Source organism: Schistocerca serialis, chromosome 6, assembly GCF_023864345.2.
Source record: "Schistocerca serialis cubense isolate TAMUIC-IGC-003099 chromosome 6, iqSchSeri2.2, whole genome shotgun sequence".
NCBI lineage: Eukaryota > Metazoa > Arthropoda > Insecta > Orthoptera > Acrididae > Schistocerca > Schistocerca serialis.
Genome location: NC_064643.1, coordinates 247,402,223 through 247,415,971, shown reverse-complemented (window position 1 = coordinate 247,415,971; position 13,749 = coordinate 247,402,223). Strand labels below are relative to the sequence as shown.

Below are 13,749 nucleotides of genomic sequence, written 5' to 3'. Positions count from 1 at the left end.
GCGGTAGTTATAAATTCCATGAAATTAACTGTAAAGTGAAAAAATATCTCGTGTAAAGATAATTCAGAAATAGATGTTTACACGGTTTCCTCTAGTCTCTGCGGGAGATTATAAGTTTTTGTCCTTCTGATAAGCTCTTTCTGACTCTTGGTTCCCACTTTGTTCCCAACCATTAGGAGAAGTAAAATTAAATGTTACACTAAATATGAGGGTAGATCCCGTTGATTGTTTGGGAGGAGACATTCAGTACTGCTTGTTCTTTACAGTGTTCTGTCAAGTGAAGTAATTTGTTATGACTTATGCTACTTTTGAAATTATTGTAATTCTCTTTATCATTGTTAGCTGTATTTCGACATTTTCTGGCTTAATAAACCCGATATTCCTTTTTTTATATATAAATAGTTCTTGATATTTAACATGATGATCAAGGACTGTGTGTCATAACGAACATATACTGTAAGGTATACAGATAGATAAATATTTATGCAATGAATTATCAGCTAATCGTGGTATAGTTTGGTGTAAATGCCATTACATGAAAACAAGGAAACACAGAGTTTCAAATAAAGTTCGAAACAAACGGTTTTATTTCCCTTTCAGAGCAGTCCTCCACAAGTACAGGGATTTTGAACAGTCTTCGACGTGTGCCCGCCAGTCGCTACGAGTGGGCGCCCTCGCCCTTGCCTTTGCGCCCTCGTGCTCAGACGATGATGCCCTTCTCCCTCCAGCTGTCACCGTACTTGGCGAGCGCCTCGCCCTTGGGGTCGTATTTGGCCAGCAGCTGCTTCATCTCCTCCGGCTTGTTCTTGGCGATGTGCGCCATGAACTTGGCCACGCCCGCCTTCTGATTGTCCGAGCACTCGGCGCAGTTCGTCTTCAGCGTCTCAGCAATCAGGCCTGTAACATACAAAAAGCTCGATGTCCTAAGCGGCTCTTCTTACCAACTTTCCTGTGAAACTGTTAATGAGCAAACGATTTCTGCATTGGTTGTCGTACTTGATTTTTATATTATGGGAAACATGAAGAGGAGGGTCGTTGAGAAACAAAGCGGACTTAGTGACAGGACGTAAAAAGCACAGACAATACGTATCTTGAGATGTGAACTACACTGACGGAAAAAAATCGCAATATCAAAACGTAATTGGATGGCCTTACGCCAGAGTGAACTAACTACAAATTTGGCGAAATTTTTTTTAACGTATTTGATATAATCGATATCTATATTTCACATTCCAGAGTGACGTAATGTTCCAGGCATTGCAGCCTACAATATACTATGTTGCCACTACCTGTGCCTGAACAATTGACAGACACTTCATTCAGCAAAGTGAACTAAGTCAGTTGTCAAAATGGCGACCCAGCATGTTGACTTTGTGTCAGGTGTGCTCAATAACAGTGATTTGGATGTAGAAAGTGGTTGAAGTGATGATTATTTGCCCTCATTAGATATTTCAAGTGGTGATGGTATATACATTCATAGAGTTATCCTGTTGCAAAACACCACCTGGAATACTGTTCGTGAGTGACAGCTCAGCAGTTCAAATCACCACACTGACATACAAGCTTGCCGGAAGGGTGTGTGGCATAACACGAGGTTCCTGCTGTCATACTAAATCGAGCACCAGGTGCAGATCCAGTGAGTTTAGCACCCAGATAGGTTGGCTGCAGGCTCTCACCTGGCCTCGTTTTAACCAACACATTGTCTTCACTGACAGCGAGGCAGTACCAGTTTTCATCAGCAAACACAACAGACCTCACACCCAGCCTTCCAATGAGCTCTCTCCTGACACCACTGAACTCGCAAAATGCCGGTGGTTTGCTGTCAGTGGAATGTATGCTCTATGGCTTCTGGCTCGGAGCTGTCCTTGAAGTAACACATTTGTAACAGTTCGTCGTTCCACTGTGGTGCCAACTGCTACTCGAATTGCTGCTGCAGATGCAGTACGACGCGCCAGAGCCGTACGTTGAACACAGTGGTGTTCCCTCTCGGTAGTGCCGTGTGGCCGTCCCTGGTCTTCTTGCGACTGTTCATTTCCGTGACCACCGCTGCCACCAGTCATGTATATTGGCCATATTCCTGCCAAGTCTCTCTGCAGTATCGCAGAAGGAGCATCTAGCTTCTCGCAGCCTTATCACGCGACTCAGTGGGTTGTTGACAATGGCGTCTTTGTCGCCTTAAAGGAATTCTAGACTAACATCATCACCACGTCCAGTCTCAAAGATAACTAACGCTGACAACCATTACAGCAAGTATTTAAAGCAAACCAGATTTGCATCCTCGTAGTGTCGCTACTAGCGCCTCTCTTACGGGAGTGACGCAAAATTGGAATAGATACAGAAACACGCCCACCAACGTACGTTTATGTTGCATAGATCCACATTCGTGCTAGGATCTCCATTAGTGTATAACAAACGTATGGTTCGTAGTAGACGAGGAAATAGTATTTACAGAATAAACTTAAAGAAGAAAATTGACAGGAGACATCTGCCAGTAGCTGATACCCTCGTTAAACAAATAAGCAGGCTATCACTGAGTGCTTCTGCAAATCAGGAGAAAATGCGTAGTCGATATACAGGGTGTACATAAAGTCCGGGAACACTTTCAATTATTTATTGAGCAAGAACCAAACATCGTCCAGATATCGTAAATAAGTCATTTTGAAGAGAAACCCTGAAAGTTTTTTTCATGTATTCCACCACAGCGTAATTTGGTAATTTGCCGATAGTCTGCGCTAGTCAAGAACATGGCGAACTCAGGTGCGGAGCGAGCTGTTTCATGAAATGGCCTCCCCAATCACCAGATCTCACTCCGTGCGACTTTTTTCTGTGGGGATACATTAAAGATATTATGTATGTACCGCCTCTACCGCGTGATTGCAGCAGAGCTTCGGGAGAGAACACGGGCAGCGACTGCCACAGTCGGCAATGCCATGCTGGGACGGGTATTCGACTACCGTATTGATTTCCGCCGGGTCACTCATAGTTCGCACATCGAATGTTTGTAAAACAAAAAAAAAACCTTCGAGTTTCTCTTTGAAATGAGATATGTATGACATCTGTAGAATGTTCAGCTCTTGTACAATAAATAATTGAAAGTGTTGGCTCTGAGCACTATGGGACTTAACATCTATGGTCATCAGTCCCCTAAAACTTAGAACTACTTAAACCTAACTAACCTAAGGACATCACACAACACCCAGTCATCACGAGGCAGAGAAAACCCCTGACCCCGCCGGGAATCGAACCCGGGCGCGGGAAGTGAGAACGCTACCGCACGACCACGAGCTGCGGACAGTTGTAAGTGTTCCCAGACCTTATGAACACCCTGTATATGGCCATGATGCGAGGATTGTCTAAATTGTGCTCATCTATATTTCACTGAAATATTCCTACATTCACTTCAAATTGTTGCATGATTTCTGCCCTTTAAAATTCGTTCTCAGTCATTCTTTTACGGAATAAATTCTACTTCGTAAGTTAACTCATTGTCTACGCGAATTTGAAAACTTTCAAAATAAAAACATTTGGTGAATAAAACTGTTGTGTCCAGCATGAATGTAGCTGCAGTGTATAGCATACTAGCATACGCATTGCGTAAATGATGTGGAAATAATTCCAAAAGGAAAAGGGATACAGTAATCTCACTTGCAAAAAAAAAGGCTGTTTATTTTTTTAGTCGTCAGTCTTCTGACTGGTTTGATGCAGCCCGCCACGAATTCGTCTCCTGTGCCAACTTCTACACCACAGAGTAGCACTTGCAACCTACGTCTTCAATTATTTGCTGGATGTATTCCAGTCTCTTTCTCTACAGTTTTTGCTGTCTACAGCTCTCGGTAGTATCATGGAAGTCATTCCCTCACGTGTTAACAGATGTCCCATAATCCTGCCCTTTCTTCTTATCAGTGATTTCCACATATTCCTTTCCTCTTCGATTCTGCGCAGCACCTCCTTATTCCTTACCTCATCGGTCCACCTAATTTTCAGCATTCATATGTAGCACCACATTCCTGATGTTTCGATTCCCTTCTCTTTCGGTTTTCGCACAGTCCATGTTTCACTACCATACAACTCTGTGTTCCAAACGTACATTCTCAGAAAGTTCTTCCTCAAATTAATGCCTATGTTTGATACCAGTAGACTTCTCTTGGTCAGGAATGCCCTTTCTGCCAGTGCTAGTCTGCTTCTGATATCCTCTTCGTTCCGTCCGTCATTGGTTATTTTCCTGCCCAGGTAGCAGAATTCCTTAAATTCATCTACTTCTCGACCATCCGACCTGATGTTAAGTTTCTCGCTGTCCTGGTTTCTGCTACTTCTCATTACTTTCGTATTTCTTCTATTTACTCTCAATCCATATTCTGTACTCATTTGACTTTAAGTGTGTGATGAATGAAACTATTGTGTCCCGCATGAATATAATTGTCATGCATAACACATGTATAACGTACGTGATGTGTAAATAATTAATTAGAGCAGGCCCGAGTGGCCGAGCGGTTCTAGGCCCTTCAGTCTGGAACCGCGCGACCGCTACGGTCGCAGGTTCGAATCCTGCCTCGGGCATGGATGTGTGTGATGTCCTTAACTTAGTTAGGTTTAAGTAGTTCTAAGTTCTTGGGGACTGATGACCTCAGATGTTAAGTCCCATAGTGTTCAGAGCCATTTTAACCATATGAGCCAATAAATTGGAACTAGTGTTACTAGAACAAAGGAAACAAAGAGGTGTAACCTAACCATTAAGCAGATTCCTTGCTATGGAACTAGCGCGCTTTCCTATTTGAATTAGGGTGCAGAAATTAGTTACTTTCTCGGATGATGAATCACACAGTCTTCAGGCCACAAGTGGCCTATCTAGACCATCCGACAGTCGTGTCATCCTCAGTTAAAGATGCGGATAGGAGGGGCGTTTGGTGAGCACACCGCTCTCCTGGTCGTTATGATGGTTTTGTTTGGCCGGAGCCGCTACTATTTGGTAGAGTAGCTCCTCAATTGGCATCACGAGGCTAGGTGCACCCAGAAAAATGGTAACAGCGCATGGCGGTCTGGATTTTCACCCATCCGAGTGCCGGCCACTCCCGACAGCGCTTAACTTCGGTGATCTCACGGGAACCGGTGTATCCACTGTGACAAGGCCATTGCCACTTTTTCAGACGACACTGTGTAATTTTTTTATGCTTCATACTGTTTTCTCAAAAGTACGCTTTCTGTTGTTAAAAGAGCAAAACTTAGTAAAATGAGATCTCTCAATATTCTATAAATATGCTGGAGACCAGTAAGCAGTAAAGGGGCCGTATTAATGAGAGAACTATATAGTATCTTGAAGTTAACAGGCTACCCACTTCTGCAGTAGGAAAGAAAAGTTAGAAGAGGTAAAGTCAATAGGTTACGTGGCATATTAAAGTTAATTGATAACCTTACGAAATAATATGTCTTGATGCACGTCGTTGTTCAGGATCCCATTTGTTATTCACAGTTTGTCTGGAACTGAAAGCAATAGAGATATTCACAAATACGATACAACATGGAAATATGAACTGCGGTGTCCTCTGACGAGTATGTGATTCTGCTTCCGAAAGGACAGGAATACACAAAAACCGAAAAGTGACTTTTCCATGGTGTTAAACAACTTTCCCACTTGTAATCGTCAGACGTGACAATGGTTTTCATCTTTCATTCCCTACCGTAGAGGTCAGGGCAAGCTTTTGTAGAACCTGGTTTCTTTGAAGCACTGCAACAGACCTGGAAGTGGACCAGAGGGGTTCGAAGTTAAAAATATTCGAAATGTAATTATCTATTCCAGTATTCTGGTTCGTGTGTATGTATGTATGTATGTGTGTGTGTGTGTGTGTGTGTGTGTGTGTGTGTGTGTGTGTGCGTATGTGTGTGTGTGTGTGTGTGTGTGTGTGTGTGTGTGTGTGTGTGTGTGTGTGTGTTTTATGTAATACAATCATTCCCCTTCTCCGTGCCCCTCTCTGTTCCATCACGGATGAACCACTGGATGAAAGATTGTCGGTACTATGTGGAAAACCACGGGTTTATTTTATTTTACTCGTGATTTGGGCGCGAGGAGCTCAAAAATTTAAGAGTTAGGCTCTGCATAATACATAGTGCCATTCATGTCGGAGTTGAAAGAGAATTTGTATTAATTTTTCACGTTGATTAGGCACACCGCTCTCAAAGCACGTAGCTCTTATTTGGATATTATTTAGTATTGATCCTAGAGCGAGCACTGGTACTCGAAGACATTTTTTTTTGTGCTACCTCCATTATGGGTGAATTCTATTTACTTATATTATTCCGATAACCCTACTGCATGTTTATGTGATATTTCCTTTTAAAAGTATTCGGACAGTTACTGCTATATCTATCTATTCGTAATGAGCTCAGGGATCATGTAATCAAGCGATGTCGTGTCTGTTAATCTGTTTACATTCGTGTTATTACTTTTAGCTACGTTGGGAACCAAATGCAAGTCCGCGAACAAGGTGCTGGTCATATATCGCAAGAAGCAAGGACTGAGTGCTTTTTTTCTGAGATACATTGCACACTTCTTTCGTTTCTAAAGATCTCTCCGTATCAAAAAGGAAGTAGTGGGCAGTATGAGTGGGTGTCCTAGAGGGACTGTCACCAAGGGATCTGTCTAGTCGTCCGTAAAGGTAGACCGAAATTTTGAATGATAATCTGTCTAAGGAAACACGGTGTTTCATACGCAGTAGTACTGTTTCTAGACTCCGATTAATATAAGTTCTTCCAGATGACACATTCCTTAACACATCTTGACTTAAAAGATTGTCAGTGCCACGCGCTTATCAGACAATGTGCTTGATGAGCTTAATTAGAAGAGATAAGAAACCAAATAAATTGTTCAAAGAACTGATGGGTTTGGAATATGTAATCTTAAATGCATTGGAAATGAAACAGAAGTTGGCTTATGAAAGCATTCAGTAGCAACTCTGAGGCGTTGCGCTGAAAATAGTAACACATGGAAAAATCTAGGGAAGGCATTTATCTAATAGCGTAGGTCAAATGTGTGCTATTTCCATTCACAGCATAATATTCATCGTAAATATGATCTATGTAACTCGTGACTAAGCCAAACAGAGGCCAAGTCACATTTCTAGCAGAAATAGCTCATAAGGAAATTATTGCTCCTTTGTTTCTTCAATCACCATCTGTTTATAGAAAGCTTTTGAGCCTCGTTCTTTGTAGTACGGTACTAGACATGTGATATCACAAGTTACGACTCTGAAAGTGGTTTTTACAAGTACAGTGGATTGTGTAGAATGAAATGTGATTCAGCCCTTGCTGCAAGAAAATGTAACATCCAGTAGTTGAATCCTTCACCGAGAGATAATGAATGCGGTAATGATCTGGGTGTCCAATGGTCCACCGCATCACACACCCACCGTATGACAAGGTATAACCCATCATTTAGCCGAGGCTTCACTATTTGGAAGTCACCATCAGTGATCAGAAGTATCACGCACAGTTGTGCAAGACACTGTATTCGAAAAATGCGTTTTGGTGAACTCCTTATGCCGCAAGTATTACGAATGCTCATATGCGGTGATTGAGTAAGGAATTGTCCAATAATTGGGAAACACCTCTAGAAATGCTTGGTTGAACCTAAATACAGTTGCTAGCCGAGCCTGCAGATTTTTGTGTTGCGTTTGACCGCGAGCGGCTCTTGTCCATTGTCCTCAATAAGTTGCAAGTAACAGTTGAGTTCAGAACAGTGCCCTGTGTAGTTGTGATTGCTTTACGTCGGAGTGACTAAAATCTAACTTGGACAAATTGCTGTTGCTCGTGTGGCGGACACTTTCGTAACCAAGTGAGCCGAAGTGTTTAATGTTTGAAGTGGCACCCTATCGAAGATTTGTACCGCATGAGGAAAGCGTATAACATCAGCCGCTAAGTCACGAGTACGAAAGTGTGTGCTGACGGCGCGTGACACACGGTCCCTGAAGAGGTTTTTTAAGACAAACAAGAGGACGACAGATTCAAAAGTTACTGCGAAAGCGAGGGTGGCACTGATGAATCCTGCCAGCACCAAACAACACGAAGGGAGCTCCGAAAGCAGGGAATTGCAGGACGAACTAGAATTTCAAATCCACTCTTTAGTTCAAAATGGTTCAAATGGCTCTGAGCACTAAGGGACTCAACTGCTGTGGTCATCAGTCCCCTAGAACTAAGAACTACTTAAACCTAACCAACCTATGTCATCACACACACCCATGCCCGAAGCAGGATTCGAACCTGCGACCGTAGCAGCAGCGCGGCTCCGGACTGGAGCGCCTAGAACCGCACAGCCACCGCGGCCGGCTCACTCTTTAGTGTTGCAGATGTTCGTAAGAGGTAAACGTGTACCGAAGCAATAAAACCTAGACAGTGGAGCAATGGAAGGAAGTCGTTTGGCTGGATGAGTTTTGTCTCACACTGTTTACGCTTCAGGTCGAGTTTACAGACCAAGAGTCAAAAGACGGGACTCAGTTATGTACTGGAGAGCCATTTCATGGTATTCCACGGTGCCAACAACTACTATATTAGGTCGCATTATTGCCTAGGATTATGTAACTACATTGGCAGATCAGGCCCATCGCACGGTGCAACGTTTGTTCCTCAATGGTGAGACTGTGTTCCAAGACGACAAGGCCACATCGTTCAGGACTGATTTTTTTAGCAAAAGGATGAAACATCGCCGGCCGGAGTGACCGAGCGGTTCTAGGCGCTACTGTCTGGAACCGCGTGACCGCTAATGGCGCAGGTTCGAATCCTGCCTCGGGCATGGATGTGTGTGATGTCCTTATGTTAGTTAGGTTTAAGTAGTTCTAAGTTCTAGGGGACTGATGACCAAATCAGTTAAGTCCCATAGTGCTCAGACCTATTTGAACCATTTTTGATGAAATGTCGCATCGTCCCAGGCCGTACAGCCAACAGATTGCAATTTTATTGAGCCTTTGTGGACTACATTGAAGGGCAAGTGTGTGATTGCTATAGACCACTATCAATGTTACTTGAAGTTGCTGCTATTTTTCTGGATTAATGGCATAAGATACCCTTAGAAGTCATACAGTACCTGCATCTATCCGTTCTGTGAAGATTTGAAGCTATTTTGAATGACAACTGGTTCCCTACACCGTATTAGGTGTAGAGAGTAAAACTAAAGTAGGGAAACAACAGCTGTATCTAGTTTCCTGTCGAACACTGTAGAAGTGTATGAATGTATACGGTTAATAGCGTCCATCTTCCCATCGTTGCTGTTGCTAAATGTAGTGTGTGTGATGAAACGTTTTATTTCCCGGATAACGTTCGTATTCTTTCTGTCTGAGAAGACTTTTTGAATTAAAGAAAATATTCTAAACTGATTGGCTTTATGGCAAGGCGCACGTCCGAACAACTATACTTTGTTGTATGCTTGGTACTCCCATAACTATGTCCTTGTATAACCATTAAAAATATAAACACGACTCTTCACTTTACACATACTTGCCACAGTCAACAGTGGCGATATAATGAAGACACCTGACACTAAGTACGTCATAGTTTTGTCGATTAAACAGGGAGCCACTTGTGTAAATAAAAACACGTGTAGCTGTCCTGCTTCATTTTTCATTTCAAATAATCGAGTCTTCAAGTATTTCTGGATACTTGACCTGTTATCTTTCTTTCCACAAATCTGGGTCGGATGAGTTTTGTTTGACACAGTTTCCAACTTGTGGCCAACTTTAAATCCCAAGAGTGAAACGTGTCAGGATTCGCCGAGGATTTGGGCAGCCATATCGTGGTATTCCGAGGGCCCCATAAAACAGACCGTCGTTGCGAGCTACATCGATTCATACAAAGACCTGACAACGATTCTTCAAACTTCAGGATGAATGGAAACGAAATATCGATGAATTTTAGAGAGGCTTCTCCGAAGAAGAAGAAGACTATTATAGTAGAGCCTATATACTACAAAGTCCATAGCTAACTTGTTTGTAACTAGCAGAGATATGCATTTGACGACACAACGCTTTGTCACGGACCTCTTGCGTCTCCATGTGTTACCCCTCAGTGACAGTCCCATGATGCCATTTTTCAACAGCATCATGCTCATCCACACATAAAATGTGCTTCTATGATCCGTCTGTTCGAATCTGAAGTACTCCCGCGCACAACAAAATCCCGAGATCTGCCCCCAATAGAACGTGTGTGACACCAGCTCGAACGTCTAGTCACAGTGTCAGTATCCAGCATATCCAGCAGCAGTTACGAAAGTTACCGTCCGCCTTGCTACATCGAAAGATACGACGGTTTTATGAGACCGAATCAGCGAATCGTCCAGGCCAAAAGTATTGGAATGTCACACTGATAAGTGGGTTCGTACTGTTATGTTCTTTGTTCATTTGGTTCGATTTTGTAAACTCTGGCATGACGTCAGATACCCTTCTTGACGCTTTACATTTTTTGTCAGACAGTGTACATTTTCAGAGTGGTACACAACTAGTAATGTTGCGTTTTTGTGGCCTTGAATCGGAAGACTTGTTTGATATACCTCACCATGCTACTCTGTCCTGTGCAAGCCTTTTCATTTCCAAATGACTAATGCAACATACATCGTTCTGAATCTGCTTATTGTGTTCATCTTTCATCGTTTGGTCTCCCTCCACAGTCCCCCCCCCCCTTCACGCACACACACACACACACACACACACACACACACACCACACACACACACACACACACACACACACACACACACACAAACACACACAAACACGTCCTTCCAGTAGTAAATCGGTACTCCCTTGGTGTCTCAGGATGCGTATATCAACCGATCCTATCTTCTGGTCAGTTTATGCCATAAGTTTCTTTTCTCCCCAATTCTATTCGGTATCTCCTCACTAGTTACGTGACCTACCCATCTGCTCTTCAGCTTTCTTCTGTAGCGTCAAATATCAAAATCTCCTATTTTCTTCTTGTCTAAACTGTTTACTGTCGATGTTTCACTTCCATACATGCCTACACTCCTTAAAAATACTTTCAGGAAAGACTTCCTAACACTTAAATCTATATTCGATGTTAAAAAATTTCTCTTCTTCAGAAAAGCTTTTCTTGTCATTGGCAGTCTACATTTTATATCATCTCTACTTCGGCCATCTTCAGTTATTTTGCTGCCCAAATAACAAAACTCATAAACTACTGTAAGTGTATCGTTTTCTAATCTAATTCTCTCAGCATCAACTGATTTAATTTGACTGTATTCCTTTACCCTCACTTCGCTTATTTTGTTTCTACATCCTCCTTTCAGGACACGGCCCGTTTCATTAAATTGCTCTTACAAGTGCTTTGCTGTCTCTCAGTTACAGTCTCATTGGCAAACGACAAAGTTTTTCCTTCTTCTCCCTGAACTTTAAGTTGTACTTCTAATTTTTCTTTGCTTTCCTTTACTGCTTGTTCAGCTTACAGATTGAATAAAATCGGTGACTGCCTACAATCCTATCTCACTCCTTCTCAACCACTGCTTACCTTTTACGCCCCTCGACTGCTTTAACTGGCTTCTGGTTTCTGTAAATAGCCTTTCGCCCTGTATTTCACCCCTGCTGTCTTCAGAATCTCAAAGAGAGTATTCCAGCTAGCAATGAAGTTATAAAAATACATTTCTTTCTCTTCAGCTAATCGCGAATAACATTCGAAAAATGTGATCGTCCGAAACTAAGCAATAGGATTCCGGGGGAATGAGGCAGTTCTACCAGATGTCTTCATCAATCAGGTACCAGCTGAGTAATTACCATATACACGATGGATCAGGTTCGAAGCAGTTATGAGGAAAACGGAAAAGGAGAGAGTTTCGAGTATAATTGCTAATATCTACTATCAGCAGAAATGGAAATACCGGGCACAAAATTTTGAAGGGGGATTAAAATTGAGGGAGACGAAATTTAAACTTTGAAATTAGCCGATGATGATATAATTCTGTGAGGGACGACAAAGGACATGAATGAGCAGCTGAACTTAATGTTTAATGCCTTGAGAAAGAGACTGCAATATGAACATTAACAAATGTGCAGCAACTGTAACGTAATGTAGTAGAATTATAACAGGCGATTTTCAGATTTTGATTAGGTAATGAGGAACTAAAAGTAGCAGACGAGTTTTGTTATATGTGCTGCAAAACAGCTGATGACGGCCGAAGCAGAGAGCATATACAATACAGTCTGGAAATACCGACAAAAGCATTTCTAAAAACAGGGAAATTATTAACATCGCATATAAAGCTGCCTAAAGTTTTTGTTCGATTATTTTGTGAATTATTTCACCCGAGAGGTCATGTTTTGGCAGAACTATCACATTTTTACTGGGTGAATACCACCTGTCCATATCTTTTAAAGGTGATCTACTATTATTTATTGATATGCGATGACAGATTACATTTTAAAATTGTAGACATGAGGTATTTACCATGAAAAAGTTAGAAAGTTCTGCCAAATAAAGAACTCCCGGTTGAGCTAGTCGCACAATAATAAAACAAAATCTTAATGCAGCCTAAAGTGATTATTCACAGCAAAATGACCATGCGGCTCGTGTTTGAGATAAATTTAAATATTAGGAATATTTTTTGAAGGTATTTGTTTGGAGCATTACCTTGCACCGGGGTGAAATGTGGATGAGAAATTGTTGGGCAGTAAGGTTTTGAAATATGGTGCCACAGAAGAATGCTGAAGGTTAGACTGTCAGATCGGTTAACTAATGAGAAGGTACTGAACCGAACTGGAGTGGAAACATATTTATTGTATGACTATTGAAAGAGATCGTTTGATAGGAGAAATGTTGAGACATCGAGAAATAATCGTTGTGGTACTGAAGGGAAATGCGAAGTTAACAATTGTGGAGGGTGATCGATGCTTGACTTTGTAAGAATGTTCGAATGGATGCTTTAGTTAGACAGAGACGAAGAGGATTGCTAGGGGTAGGTTAGCGTGGAGAGATGCATCAAAGCAGCCTTCGGACAGAAGACCTCAACGACCCCCTGCTGGAAAGCTACCTACCCTTGATGACCTTGGCGCGGGTATTGCAGCTGTCGTCGGTGTCGCTGAGGAAGCATTTGACGGCCGCGTCGACCCTCTCCGGATCGGCGAGCACGGCGTCGACGTCGATGTTCTCCAGCTGGGAGAGCAGCGGGTTCTCCGACGCGGCCAGCGCCGCGAGGGCGCAGAGGAGGACTACGAGTGAGCGAGCCATGTTGCCGAGCGTCTGCGGGCTGTCTCGCCGGTCTGCAGGCGACTCGGCGGGCAACGCTCTTATAGCCGCCGCCTTGACCCCCACCGCCGCCGGCGGCGGTCGTCAATCCGAGAAACGAGAGCGCGCCAGGGGCCAGCAACCTCTACCAGCGGCGGGAGGCGGGAGGCGGGAGGCGTGGGGCGTGCAGAGGCCGATTTGTGAAGACTGCCGCTCCGCCGCCGGGCTCGCAATGAGTTGTCCGGAAACCCTGCCACAGCTGTAGAGCCAGGAGGTGCCAACATGCCAACGAACGACATTACTGTCTATTGCAGGGGCGGGCGAACGTCGCACGCGTCTCATGAGCGCACGGCGCTGCACGTGTGCTACTCGCGTGCTATCGTCGACCGGGGCAGTGGCGACAACCGGCAGGTTGTGGCAGTGCAGTGCCAGCCTAAGCTGCGGACGTGAATGCGAAGCGACCACTACGTAGTGAACGTTGTATTTCAAGAACCGGAAAATGCAGAGTGAAAGAAGGAAACGGGGAAGTGGATATTT

At 43.3% G+C, this 13,749-nt stretch overlaps 1 protein-coding gene across 1 annotated transcript; it reads right to left on the bottom strand.

Annotated features, from left to right (window-relative positions):
* Positions 1 to 564: 564 nt before the first annotated feature.
* On the bottom strand, positions 565 to 13,296 carry LOC126484092 (ejaculatory bulb-specific protein 3-like). Its single transcript, XM_050107465.1, has 2 exons — positions 13,023 to 13,296; positions 565 to 897 (listed from the first exon to the last, which is right to left on the bottom strand). Exons 1-2 carry the CDS (start codon positions 13,213 to 13,215, stop codon positions 701 to 703), a joined length of 390 nt encoding a protein of 129 aa, XP_049963422.1. The 5' UTR covers positions 13,216 to 13,296; the 3' UTR covers positions 565 to 700.
* Between the last annotated feature and the right edge of the window lie 453 nt (positions 13,297 to 13,749).

Bases quoted from the DNA above. Each gene is read 5' to 3' on its own strand.
- LOC126484092 (XM_050107465.1), bottom strand. From the start codon at position 13,215: ATGGCTCGCTCACTCGTAGTCCTCCTCTGCGCCCTCGCGGCGCTGGCC. The intron at 898-13,022 runs GTAGGTAGCTTT...TGTATGTTACAG, and splicing joins CCGCGCCAAGGTCATCAAGG to GCCTGATTGCTGAGACGCTG.